This window comes from Myiozetetes cayanensis, unplaced genomic scaffold, assembly GCF_022539395.1.
Source record: "Myiozetetes cayanensis isolate MyiCay16 unplaced genomic scaffold, myiCay2020 scf16, whole genome shotgun sequence".
Classification (NCBI taxonomy): Eukaryota; Metazoa; Chordata; class Aves; order Passeriformes; family Tyrannidae; genus Myiozetetes; species Myiozetetes cayanensis.
This window is the reverse complement of record NW_026087270.1, coordinates 10,521,013-10,541,634: the sequence shown is the minus strand read 5'-3', so window position 1 is coordinate 10,541,634 and position 20,622 is coordinate 10,521,013. Positions and strand designations below refer to the sequence as shown.

General features: G+C 63.5%; 2 protein-coding genes across 4 annotated transcripts; one reads left to right on the top strand and one right to left on the bottom strand.

Annotated features, from left to right (window-relative positions):
• Window positions 1-2,946, bottom strand: LOC126637713 (5-hydroxyisourate hydrolase-like). Of its 3 annotated transcripts, XM_050311118.1 has the most exons (8): window positions 2,650-2,946; window positions 2,404-2,559; window positions 2,186-2,330; window positions 1,934-2,109; window positions 1,774-1,863; window positions 575-717; window positions 271-406; window positions 1-149 (listed from the first exon to the last, which is right to left on the bottom strand). In XM_050311118.1, the coding sequence occupies exons 1-8, from the start codon at window positions 2,908-2,910 to the stop codon at window positions 60-62; spliced, it is 1,197 nt and encodes a 398-aa protein (XP_050167075.1). In that variant the 5' UTR covers window positions 2,911-2,946; the 3' UTR covers window positions 1-59. The 3 variants fall into 3 exon arrangements, with proteins under 3 accessions (XP_050167075.1, XP_050167076.1, XP_050167077.1); XM_050311119.1 differs by lacking the exons at window positions 1,774-1,863; window positions 1,934-2,109; window positions 2,186-2,330; window positions 2,404-2,559; window positions 2,650-2,946 and adding an exon at window positions 1,287-1,444; XM_050311120.1 differs by lacking the exons at window positions 1,774-1,863; window positions 1,934-2,109; window positions 2,186-2,330; window positions 2,404-2,559; window positions 2,650-2,946 and adding an exon at window positions 966-1,245.
• Window positions 2,947-4,127: 1,181 nt separating this feature from the next.
• On the top strand, window positions 4,128-20,375 carry LOC126638028 (uncharacterized). Its single transcript, XM_050311637.1, is given in 31 exon segments — window positions 4,128-4,269; window positions 6,101-6,297; window positions 6,373-6,483; window positions 6,613-6,768; window positions 6,845-6,989; window positions 7,100-7,275; window positions 7,361-7,489; window positions 7,570-7,755; window positions 7,845-8,089; window positions 8,176-8,318; window positions 8,783-9,007; window positions 9,113-9,331; window positions 9,432-9,562; window positions 9,647-9,790; window positions 9,879-10,089; window positions 11,233-11,456; window positions 11,571-11,685; window positions 15,161-15,393; window positions 15,492-15,623; window positions 15,707-15,862; window positions 15,936-16,080; window positions 16,196-16,368; window positions 16,803-16,931; window positions 17,040-17,224; window positions 17,226-17,549; window positions 17,656-17,798; window positions 17,903-18,130; window positions 18,669-18,890; window positions 18,977-19,107; window positions 19,202-19,345; window positions 19,456-20,375. Coding segments are annotated over 31 exon segments (5,457 nt in total). The 3' UTR covers window positions 19,669-20,375.
• The last annotated feature ends 247 nt before the right edge of the window (window positions 20,376-20,622 follow it).

Sequence of the window (20,622 nt, the reverse complement as noted above, 5' to 3'; positions counted from 1 at the left end):
TGGTGGTTGGAGCCTTTAATGGCATCATTCCTCCATCCCTGAGGGGAGGCCGTGCCCCCCTAACTGCCCCGGTACGTTGTGTAGGAGTAGGGGCTGATCAGCAGTGGGACATGAAGCTTCTGTGCCGGGTCAGTAATGGTGAAGACGACCTGGAGGAGAGCAAGGAGGCAATGGTGGGGATCCCCCTCCCAGAGCTGAGCCCAGGGGGGTGCAGTCCCCCAAGCCTGACTGTGGCCCCCAGACCTGCCCCAGGCTCCCCACGCTCCGTACCTCCACATAGGGGTAGAAGCTGGTGTGCCCCAGCCCCTGCCAATACGGTGCTGTCTCAAAGCGCAGCTTGTAGGTGCCGGCCTTGGCCTGTCCTGCTGCCAGGAGGGGCTGGCAGCGCCCATCCGTGTCTGTGTGCCTGAAACCAGACCAAGCCAGACCTGGTGTATCCCCAGAACCTGCCCTGATCATACCCCTGAGCACTGGCCCTGCTGTCAGCAGCCAGTTGTGCCAGGAGCCTTCAACCAAGCTCACAGGGACTGGTAGCACCGTCCCTGTCCCGTTCCCGTGTCACCAGCTCTCCTACCTCTGTGCCAGCTCCCTCCACTGCAGCCCTGGCTCCACCAGCTGGTCCAGGTGGATGACAAGGCCAGCTGCCGGCAGCCCTGTGGCCGTGTTGAGCACGTGGGTGGTCAGGGAGCCGTTCCCCATGTGGGACATGCTGTCAGCCTGCAGAGGAGGGGGAAGGGGGGCTGGGACCTGTCCTGGCAGCACCACGTGCCTCCCCCTTGGCTGTGCCATAACCCAGCCCCCACACCATGCTGTGCCGCACAGCCAGGATATGGGCCCCCACCTCCTTCCCATGCCACAGGGTTCAGCCTCAGGCACTGCAACCACTGTGGTGTGGGTGCTGGCTGGTTCCCACTGGGAAGCAGGGCTCCATGTCTGCAGCAGCACCGCACTCCCTGCTCACCTACCTGTCCTGGTGGGCCACAGAATGGCGGCAGCAGCCAGCCTGGACCCAACAAGGAAGCAGCCCCATCCCTGCCCACGATATCATGCGCGGGTGGACATTGACCCTGCCCGGCTCTCTGGAGCTGTCTGGGGTCAAGGTCAGAGCAGTTGCGGGGGCTGGGCCCCTTCCCCTCCTGGAGCTCCCAGGCTGGGGTGGGACCACAACTCAGGGCTGTGTCCCAGCAGCCGGCACGGCCAGGCAGCCTCCCTGGAGCTGGACCAGCTCCCCCTGCCAGCCCGACACTGGCACTGTCCGACACGGAGAGGCACCCTGGCAAGCTTACCTGGCTGTCCTCGGTCCCGCTCAGCCAGGGGCCCATGGCCGGTGACACTGCACAAAACGCCATCCCCAGCCCTGGCCGCCCTTCCTGGCGCCACAGCCTCTCCCCACAGAGCTGGTGTGGCTGGATGCCGCTATCCTGGCACGAGGCTCCCGCAGAACCGGGTGCTCCTCCCTGGCTGGGCCGAGCCGGCACGGGCGGCTTCCCACTGGGAGCTGTGCCCAGGAGCCCCGCTGACACCCACTCTCCAGCAGTGCTGCAGCCCTGGGGCTGGTGGCCCAGAGCCCGGCGGGAAGATGGGGCGCCAGGCCAGGAGAAACCACAGTGGAGCTACCATCCCAGCCTCGCCTCCCACCATGGAAAGCACCTGGAGCATGTGTGCGCTGTGGCAGCTGGGCACGTAGGGCTGCTGGGAGACAGCACTGGCTTCACCACAGCCTCACCCTCCCTGTCTGCGCTGGGTGGGCAGCGGCGGGGCTCACTGCCTTACCTGCACTGTGATGTGGGCGGTGGTTGTGGCTTGCAGCCCATGTCCCCCCATGTCGGCTGCCTGGATCTCCAGCGTATATTCAGGGACCGCCTGCAGCGAGAGGCTGCGTCACACCTGAACTGGGAGTGGGCACCGGGTGGGGGCCAAGCCTGGGACTCACCTTTGCCACCAGTCCCGGTGCAGCCACAGAGATCAGCCCGGAGTTGCTGTCTATGGTGAACATGTGGGGCTGGGGCTGCTCTGGTGCCTGGCTTAGGATGGAATAGGCCACGACTCCGTTGCTGGAGCTCACAGCATCATCTGCATCAGTGGCCAGTACCCGCAGCACTGGCGTGCCTGGAGCAGGTGGTTATTGGTGACCTGTCCCCACATTCCCTCAGTGCTGCCTCCTAGGCAGTGATGGTGGTCCCACCTGGCTCAGCTCCCTCTGGCACAGAGCCATGGAAAGCTGCCTGGGAGAAGACAGGCGAGTTGTCGTTCTGGTCAGTGACGGTGATGATGATCTCCATGGGGTCCTCCACAGGCTGCCCATTGGCCGACACGGCGTGGGAGTAGAGCTGCAAGAACACAGTCAGCCTGCATGCAGCCCCCAGGACCGTCCACCCCTGCTGCAGGTCCCCACTCACTCACTATGTACTTATCCTTCTCCTCCCGGTCCAGAGGCTTTGTCACCTCCAGCCACCCTGTCTCCCGCTCAATGATGAAGACGCCCACAGGGATGGTGTCCGCTCCCTGCCCCGTGATGCTGTAGAAAACCTTGGTCTCCTTGTCCTTGTTGGATTTGATCTGGCGGTGAGGTGTGAAAAGAGGGGTGAAAGGGATCCTGGTGCTCCAGGGCCTCCCATTCCCACACCCTGTCCCCTCGGGGCCACGTACCTGCGCCAGCTTCTTGGGGAAGGGCCCCTGCTCATTCTCGGGGCAGCTGATGGGGGGAATGACCCAGTCCCTCTTTTGCCGCTGGAGACTGTGTCCATGCTCCGGGAAGGTCAGCGTGTTCTGTGGGATGGAGAGCGAGGCTGTGGGTCTGTGGAGGATCATGGCTCTGCCTGGGGGCTCCGGAGTGGCCATGCAGTGCCCCTGGCCCCACTGGGATGGTCCCACGAGGAGGAGAAAGAGGGTGAAGGTGCAGCATGGCATGGCTGCAGCTGCACTGGCTGCTGCCCCGGGTGCCAGCTGGGGACCTTCCCTGCTGCGTCAGTGACCTTGGCCGCGTCCTGCCAGGAAAGCAGTGCTGGATTTCCAGCACTGCCACCCACAGGGAGGGGGTGGGGGAGCCCTATGTGGGAGCCCAGTGCATGAGATGCTGCTCCAGGCTGGGGGTCATAAAGGAGCCCAGGAACTCTCCGGGGCACTGTCCCTTGGGGGCCACAGGACCCCCCCACTCCAGCAGGGTTGGGGTGCACACATGGTTCCCCTCAGGGATCCCAGTGCAGGCCTGTGGGTCCCGTGCACCCATAGGCGGCAAAGGGGGAGGAGGCACTGGGAACTGCGTGAGGAAATCGGGGGGGTTCCTGCAGGGCGTGGCAGGGAGATGGGGGCACTAGGAGGGATGCATGGAGGTAACAGGAAGGTACCCAGAGATACTGGGATGCCCGAGCATGTCCATGGGGCCGCGCAGAGGGGCCGGGGAAAGCAGCAGTGAGGGGCTGGGGGCATCGGGGGGTGGCATGGAGAGCCAGGGTGCTGCTTGATGGGTACCAGGCAATGCCTGAGAGTTGTTCGGGTCTACTGGGGGTTTCCAGGGGGATACCGATGGGTGCCCCAGGGGTGCCGGGGATGTGCCTAAGGGGTGACGGGGGGTTAACGGGCAGAGGGGTATCGCGGATTGTCCAGAGTTGCCGAGAACTTCCAAGGGGCTACCAAGCGGTGCCCGAGGGTTCCCGGGAGATGCTGAGGGCGCCTGGGTGGTACCGAAGGTTGCCAGGGGGGTTCAGGGGAGTACCAGTCAGTGCCCGAGGGGTATCGGGGGGTGCCCTGAATAAAGGAGGGTACCAGGGATTGCCAGGGAGTTCCAGGGGGGTACCGGCGATGCCCGGGTGATACCAGAGGTTGCTGGAAGGGAGCCCGAGTGGTATCGGGGGGGGTGCCATGTGGTATCAGAGGTTGCCGTAGGTTTCCAGAGAGGTACCGGGGTGTAACGTGGATTTCTAGGGGTGGCGGGGAGGTAACGAGGGGTCCCAGGAGTAATAGAGGAGTCCCGAGGATTGCCTGGGGATGCCCGGAGGTGCTGAGGCTGCTCTCCGGGGCGGGGTGGGGCGGTACCTGCGCGGCCACCGCCTCACCTGGGGCGGGACGGGGCGGGACGCGGCGGGCGGCAACCGGAGCGGCGCGGCGGCAGAAGCAGCGGACGGGCCATGCGGGGGCCGCGCTCCGGGCTGTGCCCGCTCTCCGTCTTCATCCTCTTCCTCCTTCCCCAGCTCCTGCCGGCAGCCGCCCCCTCCCCGGCCCCGCCGTGCGCCCCCCCGGGGCTGCGCCGCGGGCTGTTCCCCCCATCAGGTAACTCGCACCGTCGGGGCGCGGCGGCACCGGGACCCCCGGGGCTACCCGAGGACGGGCTGGGGCCGCGATTGGGGTTACGGGCGCTGTGGGGGCGGCAGGGCCCCCCTTGCTGCCGGATCGAGCCCACTTTGCCCCCGGTCGTGGGGCCGCTGCTTTTCGCGGAGACCTCGCACTGCCCCGGGTGTGGGATTGGCCACAGACCCCGGTGTGGGACTGGCGGAGGTCTGCGGGTGTGGGACTGCGCCATGGGACCGGCTGGGCTCCTGCGCCCTAGGGCTGTGCCCCCCCCCGGCCGTGAGGCTCGCTATAGGGCAGTACCCCCCTCCTAGGGCTGTGGGACTTGGCCATGGGGCTGGCGGTGCCCCGTGAGACTAGTGGTGCCTGTCTGGCCCCATGGAGCTGGTGGCGGCGATGCCGGCGCCTCTGGCCCAGCCGTGGGGCGCCCGCCGGCAGCAGGGCTGGGTCCCCGCAGGGTGGGTGCCCGGCGCCGCTCTGCTCATGGGGTGGGGTGCCTCGGGGCCACCCTTTTCCGGCCTTGGCGTGCGGGGTCCAGCTGGCCCGAGGCCAGGCAGGGGCCCGAGCTGGGGCAGGAGCTCAGAGCTGGGTAGGGGTCGAGTCTGGACAGGGTCTCGCTGCCAGCTCTTGGCCCGGTGCTGGCGCTTGGCCTGGGCCTGTTGCCCTCTTTGCTCGGAGGCTCCTGGGGGATTGGGGCTGCCCGGGAATGCGGCCGGAGCCAGCGCTCGGCTAATGGCCGCGGGGGCACTAAAAGCTCTCCTTGGCGGTAAGTGCCAAAGAGAGGCCTCGACCTCCGCTACCACATCCCGCTTCTCATCTCGCTTCCATCGGCTGAGCCTGTCAGGAATGGAGCTGAGCACTGCCAGGCCTCTGCCATGGGCAGGGGCTGGGGTCTTGCCACGCCACTGCGATCCCCTTCCGTGGGCAGCACATGGCCTAGGCACCGACCGTGCGGCTCCGCCTCGGCACCCAGTGGGCGCGGTGCCATGTGGGTTCTGCAAGGAGGGACCCCGGGGGCACGGTGGGGTTACGCCCTGTGCTGCCTGACCCTTCGGTGGGGAGAAGTGACGTGTGGCACAGATGGGGACTGAGGGCTCCCCACGGCGGGGGTTGGGGGCTTCCCCGGGCTCCTCCTGCCCCAGACCTGTTTCCCAGGTTGACTGATGTCCCTCCAGCCCCCTTTACCGCGTCCATCGCAGCTGGGAGGGGCCCCTGCACTGCCTTCGGGTATGGCCGCTGAGCCCCACATGGCCCCACCTTCACCCGCGGGCTCCCTGCCTGCCCAGTGTGGGGCAGCCGTAGAGTACAGCTTTCCCTGCCTCATTCCATGATTCCTGCAGCCCCCCTAGCCCCGCTCCCCGACCCCCCCGGGCCGTTCGGCCGCCCAGAGCTGGCTCAGCTCCGCTAATCCCCTAATCCTGGCCCCGGGGGGGTGCGGAGTCGGAGCCGTGTCCAGCACGGGGGATGCAGAGTGGGAGGAGGGGAGGGAGATTCAGAGCCCAATGTCCTGGCCACGGGGGGTTGGGAGCCCCTAGGGGTGTGACACACCACCGGGAGGGGGCTGGGGCAGGGCTCTGCCCGCCCAGGAATTTCCCATCATCTGTGAAACAAAGCCGAAACTTCCACCGAAACTTCCACTGCGCTCCCGTACGGCTCCCGGTGTCCCTACCCTACTTCCACTGTCCCCTGCTCCACTCCCACTGTCCTCTGCCCCACTCCGGCTCGGGACTCTGGCGGGTTGCGGGTCCTGGAGCTGGTGGTTGCTGCCGGGGAACAGGTCCCCTCCCAGCCTCCTGACCCTCCACCCGCGCAGGGAGCTCTGGAGGCTGCACGGGACCATGCGGGACCGAGGACCGTGATGTCGGGGTGCAGGAGGACACGGGCCCTGTGCGGCTGCCAAGGGTGGGCAGAGCACTTGCCGTACCACTCCCAGATGCTGGTTCCCCCTGGGATGCCACCGGCCAGCCAGACCCTGCTCCAGTTCCCGTGCAGAGCAGGCGCTCCCCCCAGGTAATCCTGCCCTGCCATGTTCCCCATCTCCTGCCCCCCAAGCCAGCTGTGCCCTCACTCACCCTCATCCCACAGGAGCTTCCCAGGGCTCATGCTGCTCTCAGGAGGCAGAAGAGGGACTGGGTGATCCCTCCCATCAAGGTTCCTGAAAACGAGAGGGGCCCCTTCCCCAAAAAACTGGTTCAGGTAAGAGGGGGTCGATCTGAGCTGGGGGTCATGGCACAGAGGTGGGTGCTGGGGTGTCTGTTCCTGCTGCATTGGGGCGGGGTGTGATGTAGTGGAGGGTACTGACCTCCTCCCTGTGTGTCCTCCCAGATCAAATCCAACCGGGACAGAGACACCAAAATCTTCTACAGCATCACAGGGCAGGGAGCGGATGCCCCCCCCGAGGGCATCTTCACCATTGAGAAGGAGTCAGGCTGGATGAAGGTGACACAGCCGCTGGACCGCGAGCACATCGACAAGTACCATGTAGGTCCCTGCTGAGGGGCACTGGGGGATGTCAGAGTACAATGCCAGATCCCCTACTCAACCCCCTGCCCCACAGCTTTTCTCTCACGCCGTGTCTGAGAATGGGAAGCCAGTGGAGGAGCCGATGGAGATCATTGTGACGGTTACAGACCAGAATGACAACAAGCCCCAGTTCACGCAGGAGGTGTTCAGGGGCTCTGTGCCAGAGGGAGCTCTGCCGGGTAGGACCCTGAGCCTTGGGAGAGCTCTGCATCCTGCCAGCCACATCCCTCAGGGACAGCCCTGGGACCGTCCGGTCACAACCCACTCACCAGGACATCCCCGTCCCCAGGCACCTCTGTGATGCAGGTGACAGCCACGGATGCAGACGACGCAGTGGAAACCTACAATGGTGTCATCGCCTACTCTATCCTGAGCCAGGAGCCACGGGAGCCCCATCCCCAGATGTTCACTGTCAATCGGGGCACCGGCACCCTTAGTGTCATCGCCAGCGGCCTTGACCGGGAGGTGCGTTCTGCAGCACTGCAGGGTGGGTGTCCCAGCCTTAGGCAGGGGCTGACGAGGTGTCTGTCTGTCTCTCCGTCCCTGGCAGCGTGTGCGGGAGTACACACTGACGGTGCAGGCGGCTGACCTGGATGGCGAGGGGCTGACCACCACGGCGCTGGCCGTCATTGAGATGGCCGATGTCAATGACAACGCCCCTGAGTTTGACCCCAAAACGGTAATGTGGGCCCCCCCACCAGGTGGGACCCTCCCTGGTGCCCTCCGGGCCATGGTGCTGACAGTGCCCCTGACCCACAGTACGAGGCAGCTGTGCCAGAGAACGTGGCTGGGCGGGAGGTGGCCCGGCTGGCTGTCACCGACCTGGATGAGCCCAGCACGCCAGCGTGGAGAGCCGTCTACTCCATCCTGCGCGGCAACGACGGGGGTGCCTTTGCCATTGCCACTGACCCTGTCACCAACGAGGGCATCCTCCGCACTGCCAAGGTCTGTGTCACCACTGTGTCACCCCATTGCTGCCCACAGTGGGATCCTGCCTGTCCCCTTCTCACTGCCCCTGTCCCGTCCTCTCCCAGGGTCTGGACTACGAGGCAAAGCAGCAGTTTGTGCTCCACGTGGCAGTGGCCAACGAGGTCCCCTTCGTCGTGAAGCTGCCAATGGCCACCGCCACAGTCACGGTCACTGTAGAGGACGTCAATGAGGCACCGGTGTTTGTGCCACTGGTGCAGCTGGCCACGGTCTCAGAGGACGTGCCACCAGGGCAGACCCTCACTGCCTGCACGGCCCAGGACCCCGACAAGGCACAGGGGCAGAGGATCAAGTGAGCAGGGACAGGGTCTGACTCAAAGTCTGGGAGGGTCTCCACTGCCCCCTGCCTCAGCACCAGCTTCCCTGTTCCCCCCCCAGGTATCTGGTGGGACATGACCCAGCAGGGTGGCTGGCTGTGCACCCCGACAACGGCCTGGTGACAGCACGGGACCACCTGGACCGCGAGTCCCCCTTCACAAAGAACAGCACTTACATGGCTGTGCTGCTGGCTGTGGATGATGGTGAGGGACATGAAAGGGCCCTTGTTCCCCCACCCACGTGAGGGGCACATGCTGCCATTGCTGGGAAACACATCCCATCCTACAGCATGGAGCAATGCTGCCTGGCCCCACCCCTGCCTGGGGCATCCGCAGCCCCATGAGGATCTTGGGTTTGGGACTTCCCCCTTCAGCATCACTCCCTACTGTCCCTACCCTTGCTTGGAGTATCCCTGTCCCCATGAGAATCTTGGTTTTGGGGCTCCCCTCTGTCCCCATGCCTGCTTGGGGTATCCACATTCCTGAGAGAATCCTGGTTTTGGGGGTCCTCCTTCCAGCATTACTCTCTTCTGTCCACACTGCTGCTTGAGGTATCCCCATCCATGTGAGGGTCCTGATTTGGGGTCTGACTGACCCCTGCTCAGTCACCCATGTCCCCATGAGGGTCCTGGTTTTGGGGTCTCCCCGCAGTATCATCCCCCCTTCAGGCTCACCACCAGCCACGGGCACAGGGACACTGCTTCTCACCCTGCTCGACGTGAACGACAACGGCCCCGAGGCTGAGCCGCGGGACATCACCGTGTGCCAGCGCAGCCCCGAGCCCCAGGTCCTCACTGTCACCGACAGGGACCTGCCCCCCAACACCGGCCCCTTCCGCGCCGAGCTCACCCACGGCTCGGGGGACAGCTGGGCCGTGGAGGTGGGTGACACAGGTAACATGAGGGCTCCAAAGATAACATAGGGGGTCCTTGACAGAGGCAGCTGTGCTGTGTTTGTGCTCCCAGTGAGTCCCCCATGAGCCCCCCCATCTCCCACAGGTGACACGGTGACCCTGCGGCTGGTGGCAGCGCTGGAGCCAGACACCTACAGCGTGTACCTGCGGCTGCTGGACCAGCCAGGCAGGGCCCAGGTGACCGTGGTCACCGCACGGGTCTGTGCCTGCGAGGGGCCTGCGCAGGGCTGTCCCCAGAGACCCCAGCCCGTCACCGCCCTGCCCTTCGTCCTCGCAGCCCTGGGTGCACTGCTGGCCCTGCTGCGTGAGTGGGGGTCCCGGGGGTCCTGGGACTGTGGGGATGTCCCCAGCATTGGGCAGAATGGGCAACACGTGTCCCTGCTGACACCTCTGCTTCCCCCCAGTCATCCTGCTGCTGCTGCTGCTCTTCGTGAGGAGGAGGAAGGTGACGAAGGAGCCTTTGCTGCTGCCTGAGGATGACACGCGGGACAACATCTTCTACTATGGGGAGGAGGGTGGTGGTGAGGAGGACCAGGTGGGTATGGGGGGTTTGGAGGGGCTGGTGGCAGTAGGGGCAGCCTGACCCTGACCCTGACCCTCTGTGTGTTGGTGTCTTCAGGACTACGACCTGCGGCAGCTGCACCGGGGGCTGGACGCCCGTCCTGAGGTGATCCGCAATGATGTGGCCCCCACCCTTCTGCCAGCGCCCCAGTACCGACCCCGACCTGCCAACCCTGATGACATCGGCACCTTCATCGAGGAGGTGAGTCTGGAGTTGGGGCCCAGGGGGGTGATACCTATATCCACACCAGCTCAACGGTGAAAAGCTCTGACCCCTCCGCCCCCTCCAGAACCTGAAGGCAGCCGACACGGACCCCACAGCTCCTCCCTACGACTCACTTCTGGTGTTCGACTACGAGGGCAGTGGATCGGAGGCCACCTCACTCAGCTCCCTCAACTCCTCCAACTCTGACGAAGACCAGGACTACGACTACCTCAACGACTGGGGCGGCCGCTTCCGCAAGCTGGCTGAGCTCTACGGCGGTGGGGAGGAGGATGATTAGGGACCCCTGCCCTGCTGCCCCCTGCCTTATCGCTGCTTGTGCCTTGGGGGTCCCCCCGCCATGCCCCCCCTACCCCAGTGCAGCCCCCTCGCCTCCTTGCCTGCGTTTTTGTGGTTATTATCTATTTTTTAAGGTATGGAATGACGGCGTGTGATGCTGCGGACGAGGGGACGGGAGCTGGGTCAGTTTTAATAAAGGATTTGTTTTTTTTAGACGCTCCAGGCTCTGTGTTGTGCCCTGGGGGTCAGTGCTGACCACAGCCCCTCAGTGACCCCCCCAGCCCTGTCCCCCATTGTCAACCCCAGTGTGGGTCCCACAGCACAGCTGCAGCATCACCTAGGCACTGCCTATGGGCCCCTCAGGGTGTCCTTGTCTCTATGGGGTGCTGGTGGGCACGGGCAGGACGCTGACCCCCCCAACCTGTGCTCCAGGGCATTGCTGGTGCCAAATCCCTCCTGCCCTGGCAATCCCCCCTGTGCTGGGGCAGCTGGGGGCTTGCAACCCCCCAGGTTGTCACCCTAGGGTGCCCAAGGGTGCTGGCATGGGTGGGCATGGCAGCCCCCAGGCCCAGCAGGACCCCCAGCCCTGGGGTTCTCCCCCTGGCTCTAGTCGCAGTCCCTGGGAGCCATGGGATGGGGGCAGCTGGTGGCACCAGGCATCCCTTGGGCTGTGCCATGGGGCCACTCCTGGCTATGTTGTGTCTGGGGCCAGAGGGGTGAAGGAGAGGACAGGGTGGCTGCAGCACCCCAAGGGGCCCTTCCTACATTGGGGGCTTCCTGGGTACAATGTTTATTCCCCTGCAGAGCTGGGACCTGTGGGGGCCATGGTGTGGGGACACCCTGGAGTCCTCCTGGCTCCTGTCACCCATCGACAGACCCTGCTCCCACAGTCCTGGATAGGCACCCACGGAGAGCCTGGGCTGGATGCTGAGAGTATTGGGGTTGTGGGGGGTCCGGGGGTACCCAGGACATGCAGAGCATCAGGGGTGTTGGGGATACTGGGGGCTGGTGGGGTATTGGGGGTACCAGGGGCTGAAGGGATATCAGGAGTACGACAGTACTGGGGAGCGGTAGTACTGTGGAGGGTACTGAGGGTATCAGGATCGCGGGGGTTCAGGGTCCCGGGAGTACCGGGTTCCCAGGTGCGGGCGGGACGGTACCGCCTCCCATCGGGGCGGGACGGGGCGGTTCCTGGGGGGACCAGGACCCGCGGGGCGGGATCGGTTTGGGACCCGGCGCACCTGCGGCTCTGCAGCGGCAGTACTCGATCTCTCCGGCACCCACCGGCACCCCACCGGCACCAGCCATGGGGCGGCAGGCGGGCTGCCCGGCACCGCTCTGCCTCCTCCTCCTCCTCCTGCTCCAGGTGAGCCACGGGATGGGGCGGCAGGACCCTGCGCGGGACCCTGCCAAGACCCTCCCCGGGGCAGTGGGACCCTGCCTGGGACCCTGCCCGATGTTAACGTCTCTCTCCGGGCAGAGCGGGCACCGGCTATGCCAGCGGGCAACGCCGTGCCAGCCTGGCTTCACCGCCGAGACCTTCGCCCTGACCGTACCGCGGGACAGCGTGGCAGCAGGACGGGCCCTGGGACGAGGTAAGGACATGGGGATGCATGGCTGTAAGGGACAGGGAAGCTGTGGGAATGTGGACAGGACCGTGGGGATAGGGATGGGACCGTGGGGACAGGGCGGATGTGCTGGACGGGGGTGGGCAATGGGGGACACGAAGCTGTGACTCTGTGCCTGAGTGGTTCTGGGGTGACCGTGGGGACATGCTCTGCCCAGCTCCGTGGGGATAATGCTGTGGCAATGGGGATGGTGCCATGGGGACAGTGTGTGGTGGTGGGGATGGTGCCATGGTCGTAGGGATGGTGCCATGGCGGTGGGGACAGGCTTGCTGTGGTGGCAGGTGACACTGGGGACAGAGCTGTAATGGTGTGTCCATGCAGAGGTGGGGCTGCAATGAGGCCACCAGTGGTCCCAGTATGGCACCGGTGGTCCTGTGGGACGGGACGGCATCGTGGCACGGGGGCAGTGGGTGCCGCTCCCCGGGGTGTGCCGGCGTAGGCGGCGCTGACTCAGGCGCCAGAGACCTGTCGGGGCCGGCAGATTGGGGTGTGGGTGCACAGGCACCCATCCTGCTCCACACCTCACCTGGCACCCAGGGTTGACCGGGGCAAACTCCCCTTTGGGCCCCCTGTGCAGTCCCCCAGGTCGGCTCTTGCCATGGCGATGGGCACTGGGACGGGTGTTGTGATGGGCTTCTCAGGTTTTGGGGACATTGGTGTCCCACTGTGCTGGCACCAAAGCCCTGTCCCAGTGTGGCAGGGGGACAGTGGGGAGAGGTGCGCCCAGAGAAGCAAGTGCTGAGGACCTGCTGCCACTTTGGGATCCTCAAAAGTATCTCTGTGGACACTGGGGCTGCAGTTGGGCTGTCGCCATCTGCACCAATTCATAGCTGATGGTGGTGTGCCAAGGTGGTAGAGGTGGGCACAGAGCTGAAGGTGCTGAGCACCCAGCACTGTGCCAGGGGCTCCCAAACACCCTTGGTTCCAGAAAGACTTTGCCTGGGTGAGCTGGGAGCCGAACCCTGCCCCACACCCCAGGAATTGCATTTGTTGTCTTTGTGGTTGATCATTAACAGAGTCTCCTGCACAGAAACCCATGTCCATCGAGGCTGTGCCTGATACCAGGGTGACGGGGCAGCCCTGTGACCGCCCTGTGGCACAGAGACTTGTTGGAAATCCCCCCCTGTCCTTGCGCCAGCACTTTCAGTTTTGCGTCGCCAGCACAGGCAGGGTGTGGGAGGAAGGAAAGGGCCATCTGCCCATGGGGCCATGTGTCACCCAGTGATTCCTGGCTGTGCCATGGCGATGCCGGCCATGGGGTGGCCAAGCCTGGTGGGTGTCAGGCCATGCCGTGCTACACAGCAGCTCAAAGCCCTCGGCCAGGCTGAGGAGCCTGCCTGTAATTATCTTGATGAGTTGAGCGCGGTGTTTTCCCTCCAACAGGTCCGGACAGGCCCCGCGCGGCGCCGGGGCGGCGAAACACCTGTGTGGGGGCTGCAGCATCCTCGGGGCTCTGCTCCATGGGTCTGGGGGCTCAGATGTGGTGGGGACGTGGCGGGGGCTGGGACAGACCCCGTCAGCCCTGGGTGGGGAAACCTCGAGAGTCTGAAGTCACAGTGAAACTAGGGTGACGTCAGTCATGGGACGTGCCACCCGCAGCACCTTCACCCCGGGGTGAGCCCCCCCGCCCTGGCACTGCTGGGGTGTTGGCACTTCTAGTGGTGGCATTGCAGAGGTGATGGCACCTGGCTCTGCCCATGCCCCACCCTGTCAAGACCCCACAGGACATGGGAGTGGCTTTGGGGGGCTGCTCTGTGTGGGATCTCAGGTCCACACCCTGTTTGGCAGCCTAGTCATGCCAGAGTCTGGTTGCCCCAGCGTCCTGTGGAGGGGGCGAGGGAGGACAGTTGGAAAATGGGGAGGATCCCACTGTGGGACCCTCTGAATTCTCCTCTCCTCCCATCCCATCATTCCCAGAGAGGAGAGGGGCCCCTGGGCTCCCAGCCTCGGGGAGGGGAGGGTTGAGGATGGCTGGGGACGGCTCTCCTTCAGCCAAACTGGAAAAACAGGTTGTACATGGCCAGGTGAAAAGGGAGGGAGCAGGAGAGGGGGGAGCAGGAAAGGGGAAGCAGGCACTGAGCACCCAACCCTCATTGAACCCAGTGGGGGCCAAGCACTCAGTACTCATTGCAGCCAGTGTGGGGCTGGGGGCTTGTGCTGCCCCTCGCTGCACCCACCCAACACCATGCCAGGGCCCAGAGCCGGGCACTTTGCCTGTGTCCGTGGGTGCCAGGTGCCTCTCGCTCCCCACTGCGGCAGCACCCGGCCTGCCCCGGCACGTTCCTGCCCAGCCGGCCCCACCGGCTCCCCCAGCCCCCAGCCTTGGCCGGGGGTCCCGCCGTGGGCTGAGCAGGACTGGCATCACGCCGGCAAGTCCCCATGGGCTGGGTCGGGGGCACCGTGGTGGGCAGGGAGGCAGCGATCACTCCCCCTCGATCCCACAGCCACCCCCGAATTCCTGAGCTGCACGTGGGCTGATGTCACCCCCGCCGGTGCCTCCCACCCACCCCCGGGCACGTCCCCTTCCCGCGGAGGGTCACGCCGGGGCGATGGCAGCCGCGCTGTCTGCGGGAGCCACTGGCTCTGACAACCCTCTCCAGACAAAGGGTGTTTGTTCAGGAGCTGCAGCCGTGTGGCCCCGGTTCATGTGATGCCGGCTGACCACCGCTGCCTGCTGGCCTGGCTTGTGCCACACCCAGTGTGGTGCCAAGCTGGTGACCCTGGGACTTTGCCTGCCCCAGTGTGTGGCAGGTGCCCGCTGTGCCTGGAGTTGGGGGTCCCAGAGGGTACCTGGGCAGGCTGGGTGCACCAAAGGCCAGAGGTGCCCTGGGGGTAGCACCTTCTTGCTCAGAGGTTGATGTCCCAATCCCACAGCATGACACAGCCTGGGCTGTCTCTACTGCAGATGTGTGGCCACAGTCCCCAGCCACATGACCCCCATAGGCCATTGTGCCCACCTGCAGAGCCTGGGGTGCTGGGTGCCAGTGCAGATGAGCAACTGTGCCCTTGTTTTTGTTGGAAAAGCAGCCAGAGCAGTGGCACCCTCTGCCTCAGGCATGGCGGTGGTGACATGCCACACCCCAGGACATGCTGTGCCACAGGGTACACCTGCATGGGGGTGTGGCATGTGTGGAGATGTGCCATGTGCAGTGCCATGCCCTGCACGGTGCTGGGGACAGGGACATGCTGTGCCAAGTTCCACTTGCCCTATTGTCACTGTCCGGCTGGGATCCTATGGCACCACTGGTCGTGCAGAGCCCAGTCCTGGGCCAAAGCCAGGGCAGGTATGCACCATGTGCCATGGCCAGGACAGGATCCTGGCAGGGTGTGTGTGGAGCATCCCTGCTGCCCTCTGTGATCCCATTTTCCCCCCTGGGCCCCTGAGCTGTGGCCATGCCACATGTGCCCAGGACCCCCTGCCCACCCAATGCCCTGTCCCCAGTGAGCTTTGTGGACTGTGGAGAGCCGCACCGAGCCGCCTTCCTCCCGGACGACACGCGCTTCAAGGTGAGCCGGGATGGCGTCGTTTCTGCAACCCGGCCCCTGCGGCTCCAGCGGCGGGAGATCACCTTCACCGTGCACACGTGGGACACCGCGGGCAAGAGGCACTCGGCCAAGGTGACTCTGCACCGGCAGTGGCACCAGCACCACCGACACCACAAACAGATGCAGCAGGTAAAGCACAGACCCAGTCGCTGGGGTCACGGCAGCCCCTCTCCTTGGTGAGGGTGCTGGCAAGGTGCTGGCACTGAGCAGAGCCATTCTCCCTGCAGGACACAGCACCTGACGTGCTGACCTTCCCAGAGCATGGACACGGTCTCCGGCGGCAAAAGAGGGACTGGGTCATTCCCCCCATCAACTGCCCCGAGAATGAGCGGGGGCCCTTCCCCAAGAAGCTGGTGCAGGTACGTGGCCCCGAGGGGACAGGGTGTGGGAATGGGAGAGCACTAGAACCCTTCTCAACCCCATATTCCCATTTCACTGCCAGATCAAATCCAACAAGGACAAGGAGACCAAGGTTTTCTACAGCATCACAGGACAGGGAGCGGACACCATCCCTGTGGGTGTCTTCATCATTGAGCGGGAGACAGGGTGGCTGGAGGTGACAAAGCCTCTGGACCGGGAGGAGAAGGATAAGTACATAGTGAGTGAGTGGGGACCTGCAGCAGGGGTGGACGGTCCTGGGGGCTGCATGCAGGCTGACTGTGTTCTTGCAGCTCTACTCCCACGCCGTGTCGGCCAATGGGCAGCCTGTGGAGGACCCCATGGAGATCATCATCACCGTCACTGACCAGAACGACAACCGGCCCATCTTTACCCAGCAAGTCTTTGTTGGCTACATTGAGGAGAATGCCAAGCCAGGTGAGTGGGGGACTCTGAGCCAGGACCACACAGAGCCCCAAGCAGGAGCAGTTCCAGGGTTTCCAGTGGGTTCTGTCCCATAAGTAAAATCTCCCCGGCTTGTCCCAATGTCCAGGCACGTCTGTGATGACCGTGAATGCCACGGACGCAGATGACGCAGTCAATGTGAACAACGGCATCATCCACTACTCCATCCTCAGCGAGGAGCCCAAGAGCATGCAGTGGATGTTCACCATCAACCCCGAGAACGGCATCATCAGCGTCATTGGCACGGGGCTGGACCGGGAGGTGAGTGCCCTCGCCATGTCCCAAGGGAACCTGCAGCACCTCTGCAGAGGGACATGCCAAGCGGAGACTGGGGATGTTGAAATCCTGAGGTGCATCCGGTTCAGTGACTTGCCATCTGTGGGTCACTGTCCCCAGCTCTGGGGGTATCTGCAGCCCTGAGCCCATGAGGGGCTGTGCTAGGGACACTGCAGGACCCCCAGCACTGTGGAGCTGCAGAGTGTGTGCAGTGCCACCATAGGGACTCCCAGTCCTGCTAAGCCCCAGGAGCAGGCGCATGCCAGCCCCTTGGGTGGGTGGGGGGGGTGTTGACTGTGTCTGTGTCAGCAGGGAACAGTGAAGCCAGAGAAGGGTGGAGAAGCAGGCAGGCAATACTCGGAGGAGGGGATCATCCTGGCTCCCACCCTTGTCCTAACCTGTGTGATTTTGCCCTGCAGACCACTCCCAACTACACACTGATCATCCAGGCTGCAGACCAGGAGGGCCTTGGCCTGACCAACACTGCCACTGCCATCATCCAAGTCACTGACACCAATGACAACCCTCCTGTCTTCAACCCTGACATGGTACCCCCTGGCCCCACAGCCACTGCTCTCCCTGGGCATCGTGGCACAAGCCCCCACACGGAGTGCTTGATGCCGCAGGGATGACCATCACTATCCCCTCTCTTGCAGTACGAGGGGTCAGTGAATGAGAATGAGCCAGGGGTGGTGGTGGCCCGGCTGCATGTGACAGACCAAGACATGCCAGGCTCCCCAGCCTGGAAGGCCATCTACCGCATCCAGAGTGGGGACCCGAGGGGTGACTTCAGCATCACCACTGACCCCAAAACCAACGATGGGCTCCTGAAAACCGCCAAGGTGGGTACCAGTCTCATGCAGCCACCCCAGCACCAGCCAACTCCCTTCTGGCACTACCCAGCTCCTTTCCCTCCCCCAGGGCCTGGATTACGAGACCCAGCAGCAGTACCACCTTGTGGTGGCGGTGGAGAACGAGGTCCCCTTCTCTGTGCCCCTGAAGCCTGCCACGGCCAGTGTGCTGGTGGTGGTCAGGGACGTGAACGAACCCCCCATCTTCGTGCCCCCAGTCAAGAAAGTGGAAGTGATGGAGGACGTGCCAGTGGGCTACCAGGTCACCTCCTACACAGCCAAGGACCCTGACAAGGACCAGAGGCAGAAAATCACGTGAGTGAAGGGTGACAGTGGCAGGGGGCTGTGCTGGAGTGCCTGAGGGGTTGTGCTGCACTGGGCACCCCTTCATCTTCCCCCACTGACCCTTGGCTTCCCCCAGGTACCGCATGGGCAGCGACCCCGCGGGGTGGTTGGCCATCGACCCTGAGAACGGCATCGTCACGGCGATACAGCCACTGGACCGGGAGTCGGCACACGCCATCAACAGCACCTACAAGGCCATCGTCCTGGCTGTGGACAACGGTGAGGGTGACGGCCGCCCCCTGGGGAGGGGACTGCTGCACCTCTGTCCCCCTGCGGGTCCTGGGGTCCCTCCCTGGGTGCCTTGCTGACTCTCACCTCCACAGGGTCACCACAGGATGCCACTGGCACGGGGACACTGCTCCTCCTCCTCCAGGACGTGAATGACAACGGGCCTGTGCCAGAGCCCCGGAATTTTGACATCTGCAACCGGCAGCCTGAGGAACAGATACTGAAAATCGTCGACAAGGACCTGCCCCCCAACACCTTTCCCTTCAGGGCAGAGCTGGTGCATGGCTCCAGCATCAACTGGACTGTCACGGAGAATCCACCTGGTGGGTGCCATCTGTGCTGGTGCTGGGCCTATAGTGGGTATTAGGCTGGGGAAGTGCCATGGGGAAAAGTCTTGTGCTGGTTCCAAACGTGTCCCTAAACCAGAGCTGGGGGAGGGTCTGGAGCACCAGGAGTGGCTGAGGGAGCGGATGGGGCTCAGCCTGGAGAAAAAGAAGCTCAGGGGGAACCTTCTTGCTGTCTCCAACTACCTGATGTGAGGGTGGAGCCAGGTGGAGGTCAGGCTCTGATCCCCACGAACAAGTACCAGGACAAGAGGAAATGGCCTCAAATTGTGCCGGGGGAGGATTAAGTTTGATATTGGGGATAATTCATTTATGGAAAGGGTTGTCAGGCACTGGAACAGGCTGCCCAGGGCAGTAATCGAGTCATCACCCCTGTCTCTGGGGGATCTAAAAGCCATCTGGATGTGGTCCTTGGCGACACTGGTTAGTGGTGGCCTTGCCAGTTCTGGGGGAACAGTTGTACCAAATAATCTTGTGGAGGCATTTTCCAACCCAAACAATTCTGTGATTCACCAAGACATGGTGAAGCTGAGCATGAGGAAGGAGCTGGAGCCAGGGGAGTATAGTGTCTTCCTGAAGCTGCTGGATGCCCAGGGCAAGGATCAGATCACACCGGTCAAAGCGCAGGTCTGCAGCTGCGAAGGGCCGGCCAAAAACTGCGAGCGCCGAGCGTACGTCTCTGGGGGCATGGGCGTCCCCGCCATCCTGGGCATCCTGGGGGGCATCCTGGCACTTCTCAGTGAGTACCATGGGAAGGGGACAGACAGGGCAGGGATAGGGCTGCCCTTGACCCCCTGCCCTGACGCCCTGTCCCTCTGCCCACAGTCCTGCTGCTGCTGCTGTTGCTTTTTGTGAGGAGGAGAAAGGTGGTGAAGGAGCCACTGCTGCCTCCCGAGGATGATATGAGGGACAATGTCTACCACTATGACGAGGAGGGTGGTGGCGAGGAGGACCAGGTGGGATGGCTGTGTCTGCTGGCCCCTGCCTGCTGGGTCCTGGTGATGGTGTCTGTGGTTGTCCCTCGAGCCTTGTCTCCTTGTGTCCCCCCAGGACTATGACCTGAGCCAGCTGCACCGGGGGCTGGATGCCCGTCCTGAGGTGATCCGCAATGACGTGGCTCCCCCACTGATGGCTGCCCCCCAGTACCGGCCCCGGCCTGCCAATCCCGACGAGATTGGGAACTTCATCGATGAGGTGAGTCCTGACCCAGAGAGTCCAGGGGGTGACACGCCTATCCATCCCAGCACCGTTGGGGTGTCCCCCGTGCAGGGGGGGACAGGCACTGACCCCTCCACCCTCCCCAGAACCTGAAGGCAGCCGACACGGACCCCACAGCTCCTCCCTACGACTCGCTGCTGGTGTTCGACTACGAGGGCAGTGGATCGGAGGCCACCTCACTCAGCTCCCTCAACTCCTCCAACTCCGATGAAGACCAGGACTATGACTACCTCAACGACTGGGGCGGCCGCTTCCGCAAGCTGGCTGAGCTCTACGGCGGTGGGGAGGACGACGATTAGGGACCTCCAGCTGCCCCGCCTCATTTCACCCCTCTGGACTCACTTCGGTCTCTGCCCAGGGGTGGCCAAACCCCCCCTCCAACCACACTTCAACCCAGTGCCCACATCCCCTTTGCTAAGGGAGGCTTGGTGTCACCGTGGATGGCAGGGTTTTTGGGGAGTCTGTGTGTTTCCTGGCCCCCTTGGCTCCATTTGGGCCATTTCCCACCTGGGAGCTGAGGTGCTCCCAGCTGAGGAGGCCAGGATCAGCTCCTCCCTCCCTTTTCTATGGACAAAAAGGGTTTCTCTGGCGCTCTTCCAAATACCTCGTGCTCCCAGCCCTGCACAGCAGCTCTCCCACTGTGCTCAGATCATGAACCCAGTGCTGGAGCAGCGGGGTGAGGTGCTCGACCAACACAGACCAAAGATACGCCCTCACAGGGAATTGTATTTGCTGGAGTGTGTACAGGCAGATTTCTATTTTTCCGTATCCCAGATTATGGTTTGATTTCCTCCCATATCGTGCCAGGTGTAATTAGTGTGCAGTCAATGAAAGGTGCTTTCGGAAATCAAAGGGCTTTCCTGAAATCCTGACCCTTGTGTTTAGCTGTTGTTTGTATTTTTTATCATGAAAAAGGGGTCTGATGCGAGCTGGGAAACCAGCCTTGGCCAAGTGTTGATTGTATTGTTTTTATATAAAATTGAAATAATAAATTCTTTTAGGAAAACCTCTCTGTGTGAGGCTCTGCTGGCACTCAAAGGCTTTACCTACCCCACAGTTATAGCCATGGCCCCCTCCAAAAGGCAGGTGGGAAATTAGTCATGGAACAGTTTGGCTTGGGAGGGACCTATAAGATCATATTCCAAATCCCCTGCCAGGGGCAGAGACACTTTCCACTAGACCAGGTTGCTCCAAGCCCCGTCCAACCTGGCCACGGATGGAGCAGCCACAGCTTCTCTGAGCAACCTGTGCCA

Coding starts and splice junctions, on each gene's coding strand:
- LOC126637713 (XM_050311118.1), bottom strand. CDS start 2,910: ATGCCATGCTGCACCTTCACCCTCTTTCTCCTCCTCGTGGGACCATCC. Junction 718..1,773: donor CCGCCCACATCACAGTGCAG/GTAAGGCAGTGA, acceptor CCTCCTCTGCAG/GCTGACAGCATGTCCCACAT. Junction 150..270: donor GCTTCTACCCCTATGTGGAG/GTACGGAGCGTG, acceptor GCTCTCCTCCAG/GTCGTCTTCACCATTACTGA.